This window comes from Diuraphis noxia, unplaced genomic scaffold (assembly GCF_037042655.1).
Source record: "Diuraphis noxia isolate RWA-SAM2 unplaced genomic scaffold, SU_Dnox_SAM2 contig0005, whole genome shotgun sequence".
Classification (NCBI taxonomy): Eukaryota; Metazoa; Arthropoda; class Insecta; order Hemiptera; family Aphididae; genus Diuraphis; species Diuraphis noxia.
In genome coordinates, this window is record NW_028301715.1 from 48,123,661 (window position 1) to 48,136,815 (window position 13,155).

At 25.8% G+C, this 13,155-nt stretch overlaps 1 protein-coding gene across 7 annotated transcripts in view; it reads left to right on the forward strand.

The window, feature by feature from the left end:
• Window positions 1–13,155, forward strand: part of unc-13 (protein unc13 homolog) — a 184,946-nt gene that overhangs the window by 20,789 nt on the left and 151,002 nt on the right. For 3 of the 7 annotated variants that reach the window (XM_089229892.1, XM_089229890.1, XM_089229891.1), the window contains 13 exons: window positions 1,759–1,821; window positions 2,122–2,151; window positions 2,709–2,811; window positions 3,352–3,469; window positions 5,209–5,332; window positions 5,516–5,605; window positions 9,289–9,405; window positions 9,468–9,617; window positions 10,438–10,552; window positions 10,622–10,770; window positions 10,833–10,935; window positions 12,488–12,571; window positions 12,650–12,800. In XM_089229892.1, the coding sequence (XP_089086018.1) occupies window positions 1,800–1,821; window positions 2,122–2,151; window positions 2,709–2,811; window positions 3,352–3,469; window positions 5,209–5,332; window positions 5,516–5,605; window positions 9,289–9,405; window positions 9,468–9,617; window positions 10,438–10,552; window positions 10,622–10,770; window positions 10,833–10,935; window positions 12,488–12,571; window positions 12,650–12,800 (1,356 nt within the window). In that variant the 5' untranslated portion in view covers window positions 1,759–1,799. The remainder of the gene's footprint in view (window positions 1–1,758; window positions 1,822–2,121; window positions 2,152–2,708; window positions 2,812–3,351; window positions 3,470–5,208; window positions 5,333–5,515; window positions 5,606–9,288; window positions 9,406–9,467; window positions 9,618–10,437; window positions 10,553–10,621; window positions 10,771–10,832; window positions 10,936–12,487; window positions 12,572–12,649; window positions 12,801–13,155) is intronic. The other 4 variants (XM_089229894.1, XM_089229893.1, XM_089229895.1 and 1 more) reach the window with 4 other exon arrangements.

Consider the following 13,155-nt stretch of genomic DNA (forward strand, 5'->3'; position numbering starts at 1 on the left):
GATTTACGGTTTGGTAATTTTTTTATTATTTCTAAAATTTCTGTCGGGTTAGTCACTAACAGTGATATCAAACTCAAATTACCTACGGGCTATATATTTTTTCAAAAAAAATTCGCGTGCCAAATTTTAAGTGTCATTTTTATACTTATACATTAGAAACTAAAGGCAAAATTAAGGCAAAAATACATACAAAATCCATTTATTTAAATGTGACTTAATATATTATGAAATTACTTTTATTATAACTACTATTATCAAAAATATTTATAAAAATAATATAAACAAAGTAATTGTTTATATTTGACTTATTATTACTACAAAATTATCATTGAAAAAATATAATGAACATTAACTTTAAAAAAAAATTAAAATTAAAATATAAAAATAGCTTGAATATTTGATAATTTTTATTTTCGAGCTGCACTCGAAACTTGACATCTTTTATTAACGATTTTAACAATTCATTTTATATTTTTGTTCAAAATGTATTTTTATTAGTGTATGGAAAAATATTTTGCGGTAAAATTTCAGGCTCGCTTAGTTTCTGAGACACCAAATTATTAGTTGCATTATCATTTAGGACGTTAAGTATAAATATATTTTCTAAAGTGGAAGCAAACAAATTGCATTTTTCATGCACTGTATTTATAAAGTTGTTTCCGGATTTTAAAGTCGGAATTTTGTTGTCATTGGGTTTAATTAATCTTTCGGCCACTAACCAAAAATTAGAATCAGCGAGATGTATTTAAAATAAATATTTTTGATGTGAGTTTATTCTATGTTCTTCGAGTAGGTAGAAATTTGACTTTTTTGGTAAAGAAATTTAGATTCTTACGATCTTCTGGTCTTCTATGAAGTTGCCATGTTTTGAAATAATTCACGTAACCATGCTTTTATTACCTAATACTTATACCCATATTAAATTTGACTGGGTGATGAACTGATACTATCAATTTAATCATACCATTCGTCAAAATACATTAAGTATACTGCTGTAATTTAAATAATAATATTAGAAGTATTTAACTTAAATACATTTAAAAATATGTATATACTATGCTAATGCTCACAGCTTCTATAGTATTTGGATTAATATATATAAAAAATATCTATACGTATACCATATAAAACTCATATTAGTCAACAGAATATATAATTATGTTGACAATTATAATTAATAGTTTATACATTTTGACGTGCTTTACCAAGTTTAATTTTTTGTCTACTATATGTTTACATTTAATTTATAATTATAAAATATGATCTGTATTTAATAAAATATGCCATATTATGTTTGGACCGGTAATGGATTATTAAATTATAGAAAGACTAGAATACTCCGCATTAAACATAATTTATTTTCTATGGTAATTTAGAAAGGGAAACTCATTTACTGCTTATACAAGTTGTCAAAATTAAAGGTTTTCGGAACATAGATAATTAATTTTGTTTGCATTATATGAAAATTAATCTTATAAAAGTTATAACACACACTTGGGGAAAAAAAACGTAAGGAAGTTCTTATTTGAAGCCAACAAATCTCTAAAGCTTTAAAGTTAAGTTAGGTATTACTTTTAATTTTTTTCCAACTACTTTCAAATGCTTTAAAGTTTTAATGGTTTCTAAAGAATCCAACGAATTTCGCGAATTTATTTGTATTTTTAATTTGTATGCATGTAATAATGGTACACAAAAAACCCATGTTAAATGTATGTACATATATAAATAAATACAAACTTGTTTTTCTTTTTATTTTAGGTCCTTGTTCATAATCAGAAAACATCGTAGCTGACACAAATATGTCCCTCCTCAACGTTAAAGGTAACGTAATATACAGAATGTTTTTCAAACATGTTTCATTTCAGTTCAGTCAATTAACCCTTTACCCTTGTCTAGCTGCTCTAAGCAACATTAATCCTTCAACCATCCTGTGGTGTAACCATAATTTTAAATTCAACCCACGTATAAATTAAAATTACAAAATCTCATTAGTTTTGATAGTGATATGCCGTTTCGTTATCCAAGTTATCCTAAAGAAAATGCATTAAACTTAACATTTTTTTCAATTTTAAATTGTTTAGATGCATTTTAAAATTGTTTTCCGTTATTTATTTTTTTCAGTAAAAATGGCTCGTTATGTTGGAGACCAAGGTGAGTACTAAGAATATAATTTTTTTTACATTGACACAATTTTATTATGCTATTATTGCAACGCCGCATGGATTTTTTTCATTGACACAATGAGATTGATGACCTGACAGCTTTAGAAGTTTGTAAATTTAGGTTCAGATATACGGCCGTTTATGATTTTTTTTGCTAACTTAATGCGTTATATTGTTTACCATTATTTCGCCAAATTATCCGTACTAACATAAAACTTAACCGAACAGTCACGATTCATACAAACATTTTCTTTCATTCTCTTCTTCTATATTGTATAATGTACAGTAAAATGTATACTTATGACCATAGGAAATAGAAAATGTGAATTAAATACTGAAAGAATAAATACGCACAGTTATCAATCAATTTTTAGTTTATAATAAAATTAACTAATAATTGTGGTAATAAATTATGAATAAAACTAGTAACGCGGCGTTGTGTTTATGCAATTTTGCTACATAAATGTGTTGTAAGAGCACACATTTTTATTACCTAATAATAACGTAATGTTGAACGAATAAAAATATTGATTTGGTTTTTTTTAGCGCCACAATTCAGCACATATGCCACGTTAAAACTACAAAATGTTAAGTGTACTACTGTCACAGTCAAAGGAGCAAATCCTTGTTGGCAACAAGACTTTCTATTGTAAGATTAATTTTTTCAATAAATACATTTTGTTTAATAAGCACTAAACATGTTTAGATCATAATAATGGTTATACAAATTAATAACATTAATAACACTATTATGATTTAAGCATGAGAATGTTTAAATTTAATCAAAGGTTATGTTGCATTGATCGTTTGAAAGTAGGATTACTTATATTCTATAATATAGTGATATCAGTTTAATATTTATTTATTAAATTTATCATACAGTATAGAACACGTATATTATACTACGTATCTATGTTGTAAATTCATAACTCATAATTTATATTTTTTTGATTAACATTTGAACTAACTGAAATATTTTTTAAAAGTTTATAATACATTTTCAAGAAATATAGTATGAAATAAATAGATATTAAACGTAATCAATGACCTTCAATAGTAAGGCATTGTTGAAAAAAGGTAAACTATTTTTTCTAAAATCCAAACCTTGATACCTTATTATTTTCCTTATCCCATCCTTGCATAACTATTATATTTTGATTAACATATGTTCTCTATCTAATGTGTATAGTGAAACGAACGACGTCAATACAGGTCTGTTGGTGGAAGTGTGGCGCAGAGGGTTTCTCTTGGACTACGCGATAGGATATCATATGGTCAGCTTACCAACAGTGCGCTACTCCAATGAGGTAATTATATATTATATAATTGATCATTATAGAAATATGAATTTAGTTAGCCAACATCTCGAAAATAATTGTCGATCAAACGGTTGTGTAAATGTCATTAGTACTCATTACTGTTCAATTCTATGTAAACTGTTTTGAAGAAAAAATGACAAATAAATAAAATAGAATAAAGATGAAACCGTGAATTTAAAAAAAAATGATTAATAGTTGGCAGTATAGGTTTATAATATTTCGTTACGTAAGTGTAATGTTTTGTGTATCGTATTGGTATATATGAATAATATTAACTCATACAGTTGAAACATTATCGTTTTGAGGGTTAGAAACGTTTTCTAATTATTTTCACTCGTATAACTTGATTATTAATCCAATTGGTCATTAGGGTGAAATTAATATGCTATTTGTGCGATTGTCACAAACATCGAATTTTAGACTTCAGTTATAATATACTATATATAGTATGGAGAAAATCATAATTTTGATTTTAATTGGTTTATCATGTAAACTGTAAACCAGTCATATTCCAAGTGCTTTAAATAAAAAAAAATCAATACATAGTTGGTTTTGAAATTATTTCATACTATAAAGTTTCAATATTAACTATAATACCTGTATAATTTAATTTTAAATTTACGTGTATTATAATTTAACATAGATCAACATAGTTATTCGTATAGTGATTTTTAAAATTTATTTGTAACTGTAGTACATCTTATACAAGAGATGGATATTATACAATAATGCAATATGATTTTAAAATGTTTGTTATTAATGTTATGATGGGTGTCACACAATTCCACAAATATTACAGCATTCATTAATATTTATGTAGTAAACTGTATATTAAAGAAATAGTTTTTTTATTATTTCAACAACACCAATGAAGGAAATTCAGTGAACATAAATGTTTTTTCTGTGTGAATTGTTGAGCGATGTGGTTATTTGTGGTGTCACATTGTTTAAAAATAGAGATTGATAGCGCAATAATAACTATAATCATTTACAACTACACGACTACAAAATATATCACTTCTCTCTTCGAGTTCTAAAGTATTATTTTATTGCGATTCTTGTTTCTGTTAAATAAGAAAATGTATTTACGGTTTAATATCTATTTTATGGATATTTTCGCTAAATTATTTCATTTGAATAACTTACACAACCGTAATAAAGTGTGTGTACGCGTGGATGAAATGAAGTTTCTTTGGCAGTTTTTGGTGATGTATGGACTTTCCTGAAAATGAACAATGCCGCACTAAGGACTCGCTAAGGAATTGATGGGATTTTAGGTTCAAGTTCGCGATATATATTATCAACAATATTAAGTCAGTAATAATTAATTAGAGTGACCGTTTCGTGAATAATAACATTTTGTTCACATTCGGTTGGTAGCACTTTTAATTTCGCGCCGTGAGCATAATTTTATTACAAAACTTTTCGGCGTTGCACACATGCACGCTCCACAAAAGTCTTCGTGTACTGCAACGGTGGCGGTAAAATTCTTTTGTCTTAGCGATGACGAGGTGACGATAAATCGTGTCCTCACTCATTTTCACGGCCACCGCCACCGCCATCGCTGCAGCGTGTCAGAACTTTAAAGAAGTTTCATTTCAAAAATGTACCTATATTTGTTGTTATTGTGTAATAAAACAACAATCTCGTCAATATAATGTATAATATTATAATACCGTTTTTGCAATGTTATCATAGTGATTGAAAGAATTTTATGTATTGCACAGGATGGCGAAGGAGATTGGGTTTCGCTAGATGCTGAACTCGAAATGAGCGACGGAGAAGTGACCGGAACCAGGTGTCCGACAGGACATTATCTATTAATAGATGCTAGGTTCGAACTACCTTTTGGTAAGTGTACAACACGTAGTTATTTTTTTTTTCAAACCGAACCCGTGTTACCGTATTAAAATATATCTAATCGGTAAATGTCTGCGAGTCATTATTTCAAGAAGAACGACATGGAATTTAAAAAAAAAATAAAAATAAAAATTTAGAATCATGTGCGATATCATGATGCTTTTCAAATTTTAGGCCCTTACGATCCACCGACTGGTTGGAAAGAAATCTTAGGAGAGCTGGATAATTCCAACACAGCTCCGCCGAGCGCCATTGCATCAGGAGGTATAATAATGAAATATACGAACACTTAAACGTTTCGCACGTCTGTCTGGGCTTTATCGAAAGCATGGTTCTTCTCTAACACTTCACCTTTATTCTATAATTGACCTATGAAATATAAAATCAAATGGGTGTTGCTATTTGCAACTTATGTAAATTAATTGATTGTGAACATTCCAAATACAAAAATATACCGAATCAGCAATAACATCGCAAGCATGTTCAAATAAATTAAAATTATGATCGTTTTTACTTTTACGCGTTGGTAATAATTTTATATTTTGCCTTAAAATATTAATAAAAATGTATACATAGTATACTTATTGGATTTTTTGTTTCTTTATAAAATAAACGAATTGAGTTTAAACATTTTTATTAAAAGTATGTGCAGTAAAAATAAGAATTTTAATGTTGCATAAAAATCGTATTTGAGATTATTTTTAAATATAAAATAAATTAATCGATAAATTCATTCAAATTTACTTATAAATTTCTTCTTCAATAGAACTTGTCTAGTTCGTTGTATTAAAAAAATAATTTGCCAAACGACATGTAATTAAAAATATCTATTTAAAATGTTTTAATAAATTTTATGAATATTGAAGTAATTTTATTATACAACTTTAAAATTATTTAGAAAATATGTTTTTGTCAAACACCATGATAATAAATGAATATTAATTGAAAACGATTCAAAGGTAATTCATATGTTCTTAAGATATTTCAGTACAATTTTCTGAAAAATATTGAATTATTTATGCAACATAAAAAAATAAGCATAATTTTTTTGATGAATTGTTGAAATTTAATGGGAATTCAACGGAAAATAATATAATTTAATAATTATTAATAACTAACTATTTTTTCATTTATATATTTATTTGTATTATACATCGATTCAAATATAAATTACTTATTTTGCTTTGCTTCGACTACGTTTTTATTATTTGTAAAGGTTAACAAGAGAACATTTAAATTATTTTATAAAGAAACATATTAATTTACTAAACTATTAAAATATTACAATGGTAGCCGTAATAATGATTATGGAAATGATGACACCCATTTGAATTTGTATGAAGTTAACTTTTGTTTTTTCGAATCTTTCATTCTTCTCGAACCTAATTCAATGCTCTTTCTTCAATGATTTTTTTAAATTTATTATTTTTCTTTTATTAATTTCTTGTGTGTTACTATCAATAACATTGAACTGGATCGTTAAGTACATTGTAAATATATTACGTTGCATAAATCTACATAATACCTATGGGTATGATATTATTTTTAATTTACAAAATATTGCTGGGATAATGTTGCTTTAAATATAATTTGTCATCCCCGTATAACCAAACATCTCCTTTCCTTGCATCTGGACCGACATTATTAAACCTGAACCTGCTCTAATCACCCACATTTCCACGAAATGATCAATGCTTTTGAACGATGTGCACTTTAAGTATTTACATCATTGGTTATCAAAAACTATACTCCAATGACCAATATTATACAGTATTAACTATTAATTGTACACGGAACAATACAAACAAACACATACTTTACTGTAGCTCTGTCGCTTGAATTTTAATCCTATTGGGTATACCAACACCTCATATGAATGTTATGAATACCTATATTGCTACCTACTATATACATATTATTGTTCTAATATAATATTACGTAACACATATTATATGTACTTGATTCTTCTTGTTTTACATAATATTATCTGCAGTGCATATCATATTATATTTATACCTTATTTTATGCTTACACAGAAACACACATACACACGCACACACACGTACACATGCACACGCACTTTCACACATATAATAATATATATATATTATAGAATTGTGTCTAGATGACAATGTAGTATTGTAGTGCTACAATTGTCTATCGTGGACACATTTATCGATTATCAGGCGTCAGTGGATTAGAAATAATATTGCTAATCCACCTTATATCTTTGCACCCACGTAAATATTGTTTTATGTGTACACGTACACTATTTGGGAATGTGAAAACGGGGATGCGAAAGGTTCTCGTGACTTTTTGGGGGAAAAAAATATACCAAAATGTTTATTCTAAATGGCTTCTAGTTTCATGGATTTTATTTTATTATCCTTAGCACGTCATCTAATTATAATAATAATGTTACGTTACGGTACCTACTATTCCTTGTATAGGTACAATGTCATAAAATATAAACTATAATAATGTCTAGTACCTAAATGATAACGTCGAAAATTTCAAACAGTTAAACTTTATGTTGGCTAATCTTCAATTTAAAATATCTATTTTTTCAATACTATGGAGTTACTTTTTATAGAATATAAGCAATTATTTTTGAATCTTTATATTGAGATAATATGATGTATTTGTTTAAGTGTCAATATGTATAGATATTTATTTTTGCTGAAATTTGCCAATAACTTATATTTATAAGATCCAACTTTTTTAAGGGAGAAGTGCAAATTTAGTGCAAATTTATTAAGAAAAAATACTAAATTAAAATAAAGTTTTGACGTTTTGTAAATATTGTACATAATATTATATATATATATATATATGTATAAATAGATTATGGATAATATATAATAAAAATGATAAAAAATATATAAATACTATAACCAATAAAATAACGTACTAATATTAATCCAGTGTCCCGTGAGGATATACCCATTAGCAGAAAATTATTACAAAAATCAGTATTTGCTTTTTTATCTATAAACTAAAAAATTTATTAAAAATCGTGAGATTAATGAAAATAAGATGTTGAAAGGTAAAAATTTTCAAAAAAATAAAATCTATAAAATAGGCATCTCTGTTTTTTTCAAAAGTTTAAAAATTAAAAATAATTTTTTTAAACTTTGTTACCAAAAAATAAATTAAATTAAAAAATAAAATACATGTAGCCCTTGTCTATATGTGGGTTTAATGAAAAAACAGATTTATGATATATTTATTATCTCAGGAATTATTGAAATGGGTAAATCCTCGCGGGACACTTTGTATAACAAATTAACAAAACACCCTTAGAAACATACTCTGATAGACCGTCTTTGATCTGAATCATTTTCATTGAATATAATAATTTATCGATGCATTTAAATTTATCATATCAATTAAAGTGACTTACTTAATTCGAGGTACACATGAAAACTAGCTACTAAACGGTGGAGTGATTTTCCTGTCTTCGCATTAATGTTGGATGAGTGAATAGGCTAAGATAACTCAACTATTTTTTTTTTTGTATTTGTCGATCCATCAAAATGTTTGCTTTTAAAGAGTTGCTCCATTATTGCGATATACTGATAGTAAAATAAACCTAGAAGAGGAAAGTTTTTTTTATCCCTCAATAAATAAGGTCGTACCTGTTTTTGTCAACTCCATCATACGTGCCAGGGAAGCAAACTCGAGGGATTTCGGATATAGATCCAATTTCCACCATTTTTGTTCTACGCGTGTAAATAAGTTTTGACAAATTTGATTGGGAACCTTATCGATACCCAAATTTAATGAATACTAGTTGTGACAACTAATATTTTGTTTTTGAGAGTAAAAAGGGGAAAATTCTAAAAAGTTTTCCAATATGTTGTCCCTCATTGGTAATTCCAGGGTTATCGGGTAAAATTATACAAAAAATAATAATTTAATAATATGTCAAGACTTATTGTGTGTAGACAATGATGAAATCTGTGATATCGTGGATTACCAGAAAAAATTTGAAATCCTGAACACTTTCGAACAGGATTCGAGGTCCGAAGACGTTTCGGCACAATTTCAATATTATGGGCAGTGTAAGTAGTGCCATTTTTAAGTATGTAACGAGATAAATACACAGCTTAATATTTTATTTCAGTAGCTGGTAATTCGGAAGATAGTGATTATACAAGTGATTTTAACTATCCAATATGTCAGCAACAAGCAAATTCCTCAGCCTCTCAATTTAGAAACCTTGCCGATCAATTAGAAATGAGTCCTTGCAGTAGTCCAGATCATCCAAGTACAAGTAATTCAAAATTAAAATTTTTGTAATAATGTTCTTTAATAGTAGGAAATCAGAAAACTCATGAAATTAATATTTATAAATTATACATTTTAACGTAGAAAATAAATCATATTTTACAAACGCAATATATTTTTTTTTCTAAATTTTTAGTGCATTCGCAATATTTCGTCTTTTCCCAAGAAATTATTTTATAAAAGACCTATTTCAGTAAATAATTTAGTTTAAAGTTTAAATAAAATGTATTATTGTTATCAGTAAACGTTTGGTTTTCTCATATTTATTCGTTGTATATTTAAATTTTATTATATTTCTTAACTAGTTTTATAAATTTTGAAAGTATATTATTTATATTTCTTCTAGAGAAAATATAATAATTTTGTATTCATCCAATTTCAGTGAAATTTCAAATCAAAACTTTGAATTTATATTTCATATATACAACAAATATTTTTTATCAGGTTGCTAATCTAGTTTGTAAACTTATATTATTATCACTTAAATTTTGCATTCAACTCGTTATATACCTAATTTATAACTCTTAGACTATTTTAAACAAACTTATCTATTTAAACAGCTGCTGTTATTAAATCTCACATAATAATATTAACTACCATAGATTTTAGCTTTGTTGAAATTTTCGTATAAGTCTATCACTTATAATATTAATTAATATAGTTTTACTTAAAAAAATTGTTTTAAATTGTATTATAAAATGATAAATAATACTAAATAATATTATATTATGATTATGACATATAGCTGTCTGATTTTAAAATGAAAACAATTATTTATTTATATATATACTTTTTTATAATTTTAGAAAACTCTGTGGGTAATCAACATTTATATGACTCTCAAAGATATGAAGAAAGGAGAGTTCCAGAAGATGATCTATATTATAACAGTAGGCCAAACAATTATAAAGACCACAAAAGGTAATAAAATTTAATGGTCTAAGCATGTTTATTTCTAATATTTTATTGATAATGAATAATGATTTTCAGACGAAAAAATGACTATAAAATAGGAACTAGTGAATGGTATGATGAAGGGTCTTCAACAACATTCCTCAACCAAGAACAATTTCCCACTTCTTCCAGACATTCTTGTAAAAAGCATATTTCTAAATACCATCAACGAAAGACAAATAAAAGTATGGTTAAACTTTATTAATTTAATTGTACATTAGGTGTTTTATTATTTTTATAATTTTAGATCGAAGGTCAAGTTTGGAAAGACAACCAACTTTGTATCGACCGACTTACTATGAAGAATATTATGATAATGGGGACCAATTTGAACCTTATGACAATAAACAGTGAGTTATATTTTATTACACAAATTAGTTTTAACAGTTATTTTTTTTTTAAATATAATTTTATCTTGGGAAATATTCATTATTTTTATTATTTAGAAATATTAATAACATACTCATATCATACTCAAAACAATTTCATATATACTGCAAAAGTATCGATTTTAAAGTGTTAAATAACTATCCAAGTTAAAATTATAAACATTAAAAGAAAATATTTATCTAAAAATGATGTTATGCATTATCGGAGGTGTGAATAATGGTAATCTAAAAATTATAAGAAATAAATATCTTTTCCTATAATCTTAATCAAAACTTAAAAACTATAATAACTTATAAACCATTGGTCCGATACCCCAATACGTATAAATTGATGTATTCAACAATATTCTGTTAGAGTTCCGACTCAAATTATTGGCCATTTTAAAACCCAGATTAGTTGATAAATTGTATAAACAAAATATTCAATATTTAATTTTTACCTATACAAGGTGCAACAGATAGAACTGATTTTAGGAATAACTTTAGTTCAAATTAATATATATTTTTTTTATTTTTTTCATGAAGTGATCCTAGCGCTACATGTACCTATAATAATTTATTTTGTTTATTTTTTAGTAGGTACTGAGAATCAAACATTTTTAATTTAATAACATTTTTTTTGGATAAATTCAGAATAGCCTATTTGTGAATCTTATATAATCTATTATAAGAACAATTTTTATGGTAAAAAGATTTATACAAGTCAAGTATTTTATTTTTAGAATTTTTTTTGAGATTCAATATTCTTTTGGTTAAATTAATTTGTAACGTAATAATTTTTTTAAAAATAAGATTTTTGAGAATTTGGTTATATGAGTATATTTCTTAAATTATTTACTTATCATATATACTATTAAAAATTGTTGTCATACGTCAAATTATAATATTTTTTTTTAGAATCTTTTTGATATACATTCATGAAGTGATCCTAGCGCTACATGTACCTATAATAATTTATTTTGTTTATTTTTTAGTAGGTACTGAGAATCAAAAATTTTTAATTTAATAAATTTTTTTTTGGATAAATTCAGAATAGCCTATTTGTGAATCTTATATAATCTATTATAAGAACAATTTTGATGGTAAAAAGATTTATACAAGTCAAGTATTTTATTTTTAGAATTTTTTTGAGATTCAATATTCTTTTGGTTAAATTAATTTGTAACGTAATAATTTTTTTAAAAATAAGATTTTTGAGAATTTGGTTATATGAGTATATTTCTTAAATTATTTACTTATCATATATACTATTAAAAATTGTTGTCATACGTCAAATTATAATATTTTTTTTTAGAATCTATTTGATATACCTTGCACATGTATTCAATATAAAGATCATTAGTATTTTAATCATTACATTTTAAGGAACTAGATATATTTTTTAATTTAAAAAATCATTAATTATATATTATGATATAAATTTCAAACTATACCCTTGGTTTGTTAAGTAAACAATAATTAGTAATTATTAATTACAGTTAATTTAGTTTTAACTATAATTTTTATTTTCTAGAAATTGCGAACAAGTGATTCCATATGGACCAGAAAAATATTACAATGATAGACCTAATGAAGAAATTTACAACTATGATAATAGGTAAACAACCGTAAAATATTGTTTATCAACTTAAGTAAAACTTAAAATAAACTGTTTGATAAATTGTTGTGCGTTTAGTTATAGTTATGCGGACCAAAAGGAAGAAGATAGTCAATGGGATGGTGGAGGTGTTGGAGAGTACTACTATTCACCTGGGTCGAGTAGTGACACTCAACAGCTAAAAACCACTTACCCTGTTCAGCAAGATGTCGATGAAGAAAACGAAGAGGTAGAAAAATCAATAAAAAATATTATTGGAAACTGGCAAACTACTATTTTTTGCCCATTTTCTAAAAAAAGCAATCGAATATTGGTTTTTCGTTTATGTTTATAGTTTATATTTCTAGTTTTTGAGATAGAAAAAATAAGTAAGGTGTAATGTTAATTTTTTTTGTTGACTTTTGGGAGTAACCCATAAAATACACTCCACATATTATAGTGTAATGTTCAATTGTATTTACTTAAGACGAATAAGGTTAGGTAGGTCACTGCAGATATATTGATTATAACTTATAATAATATGTACATTAAACAAAAACTAATATAAATATTCACATTAAATAATAATTAAAAACAATATTACC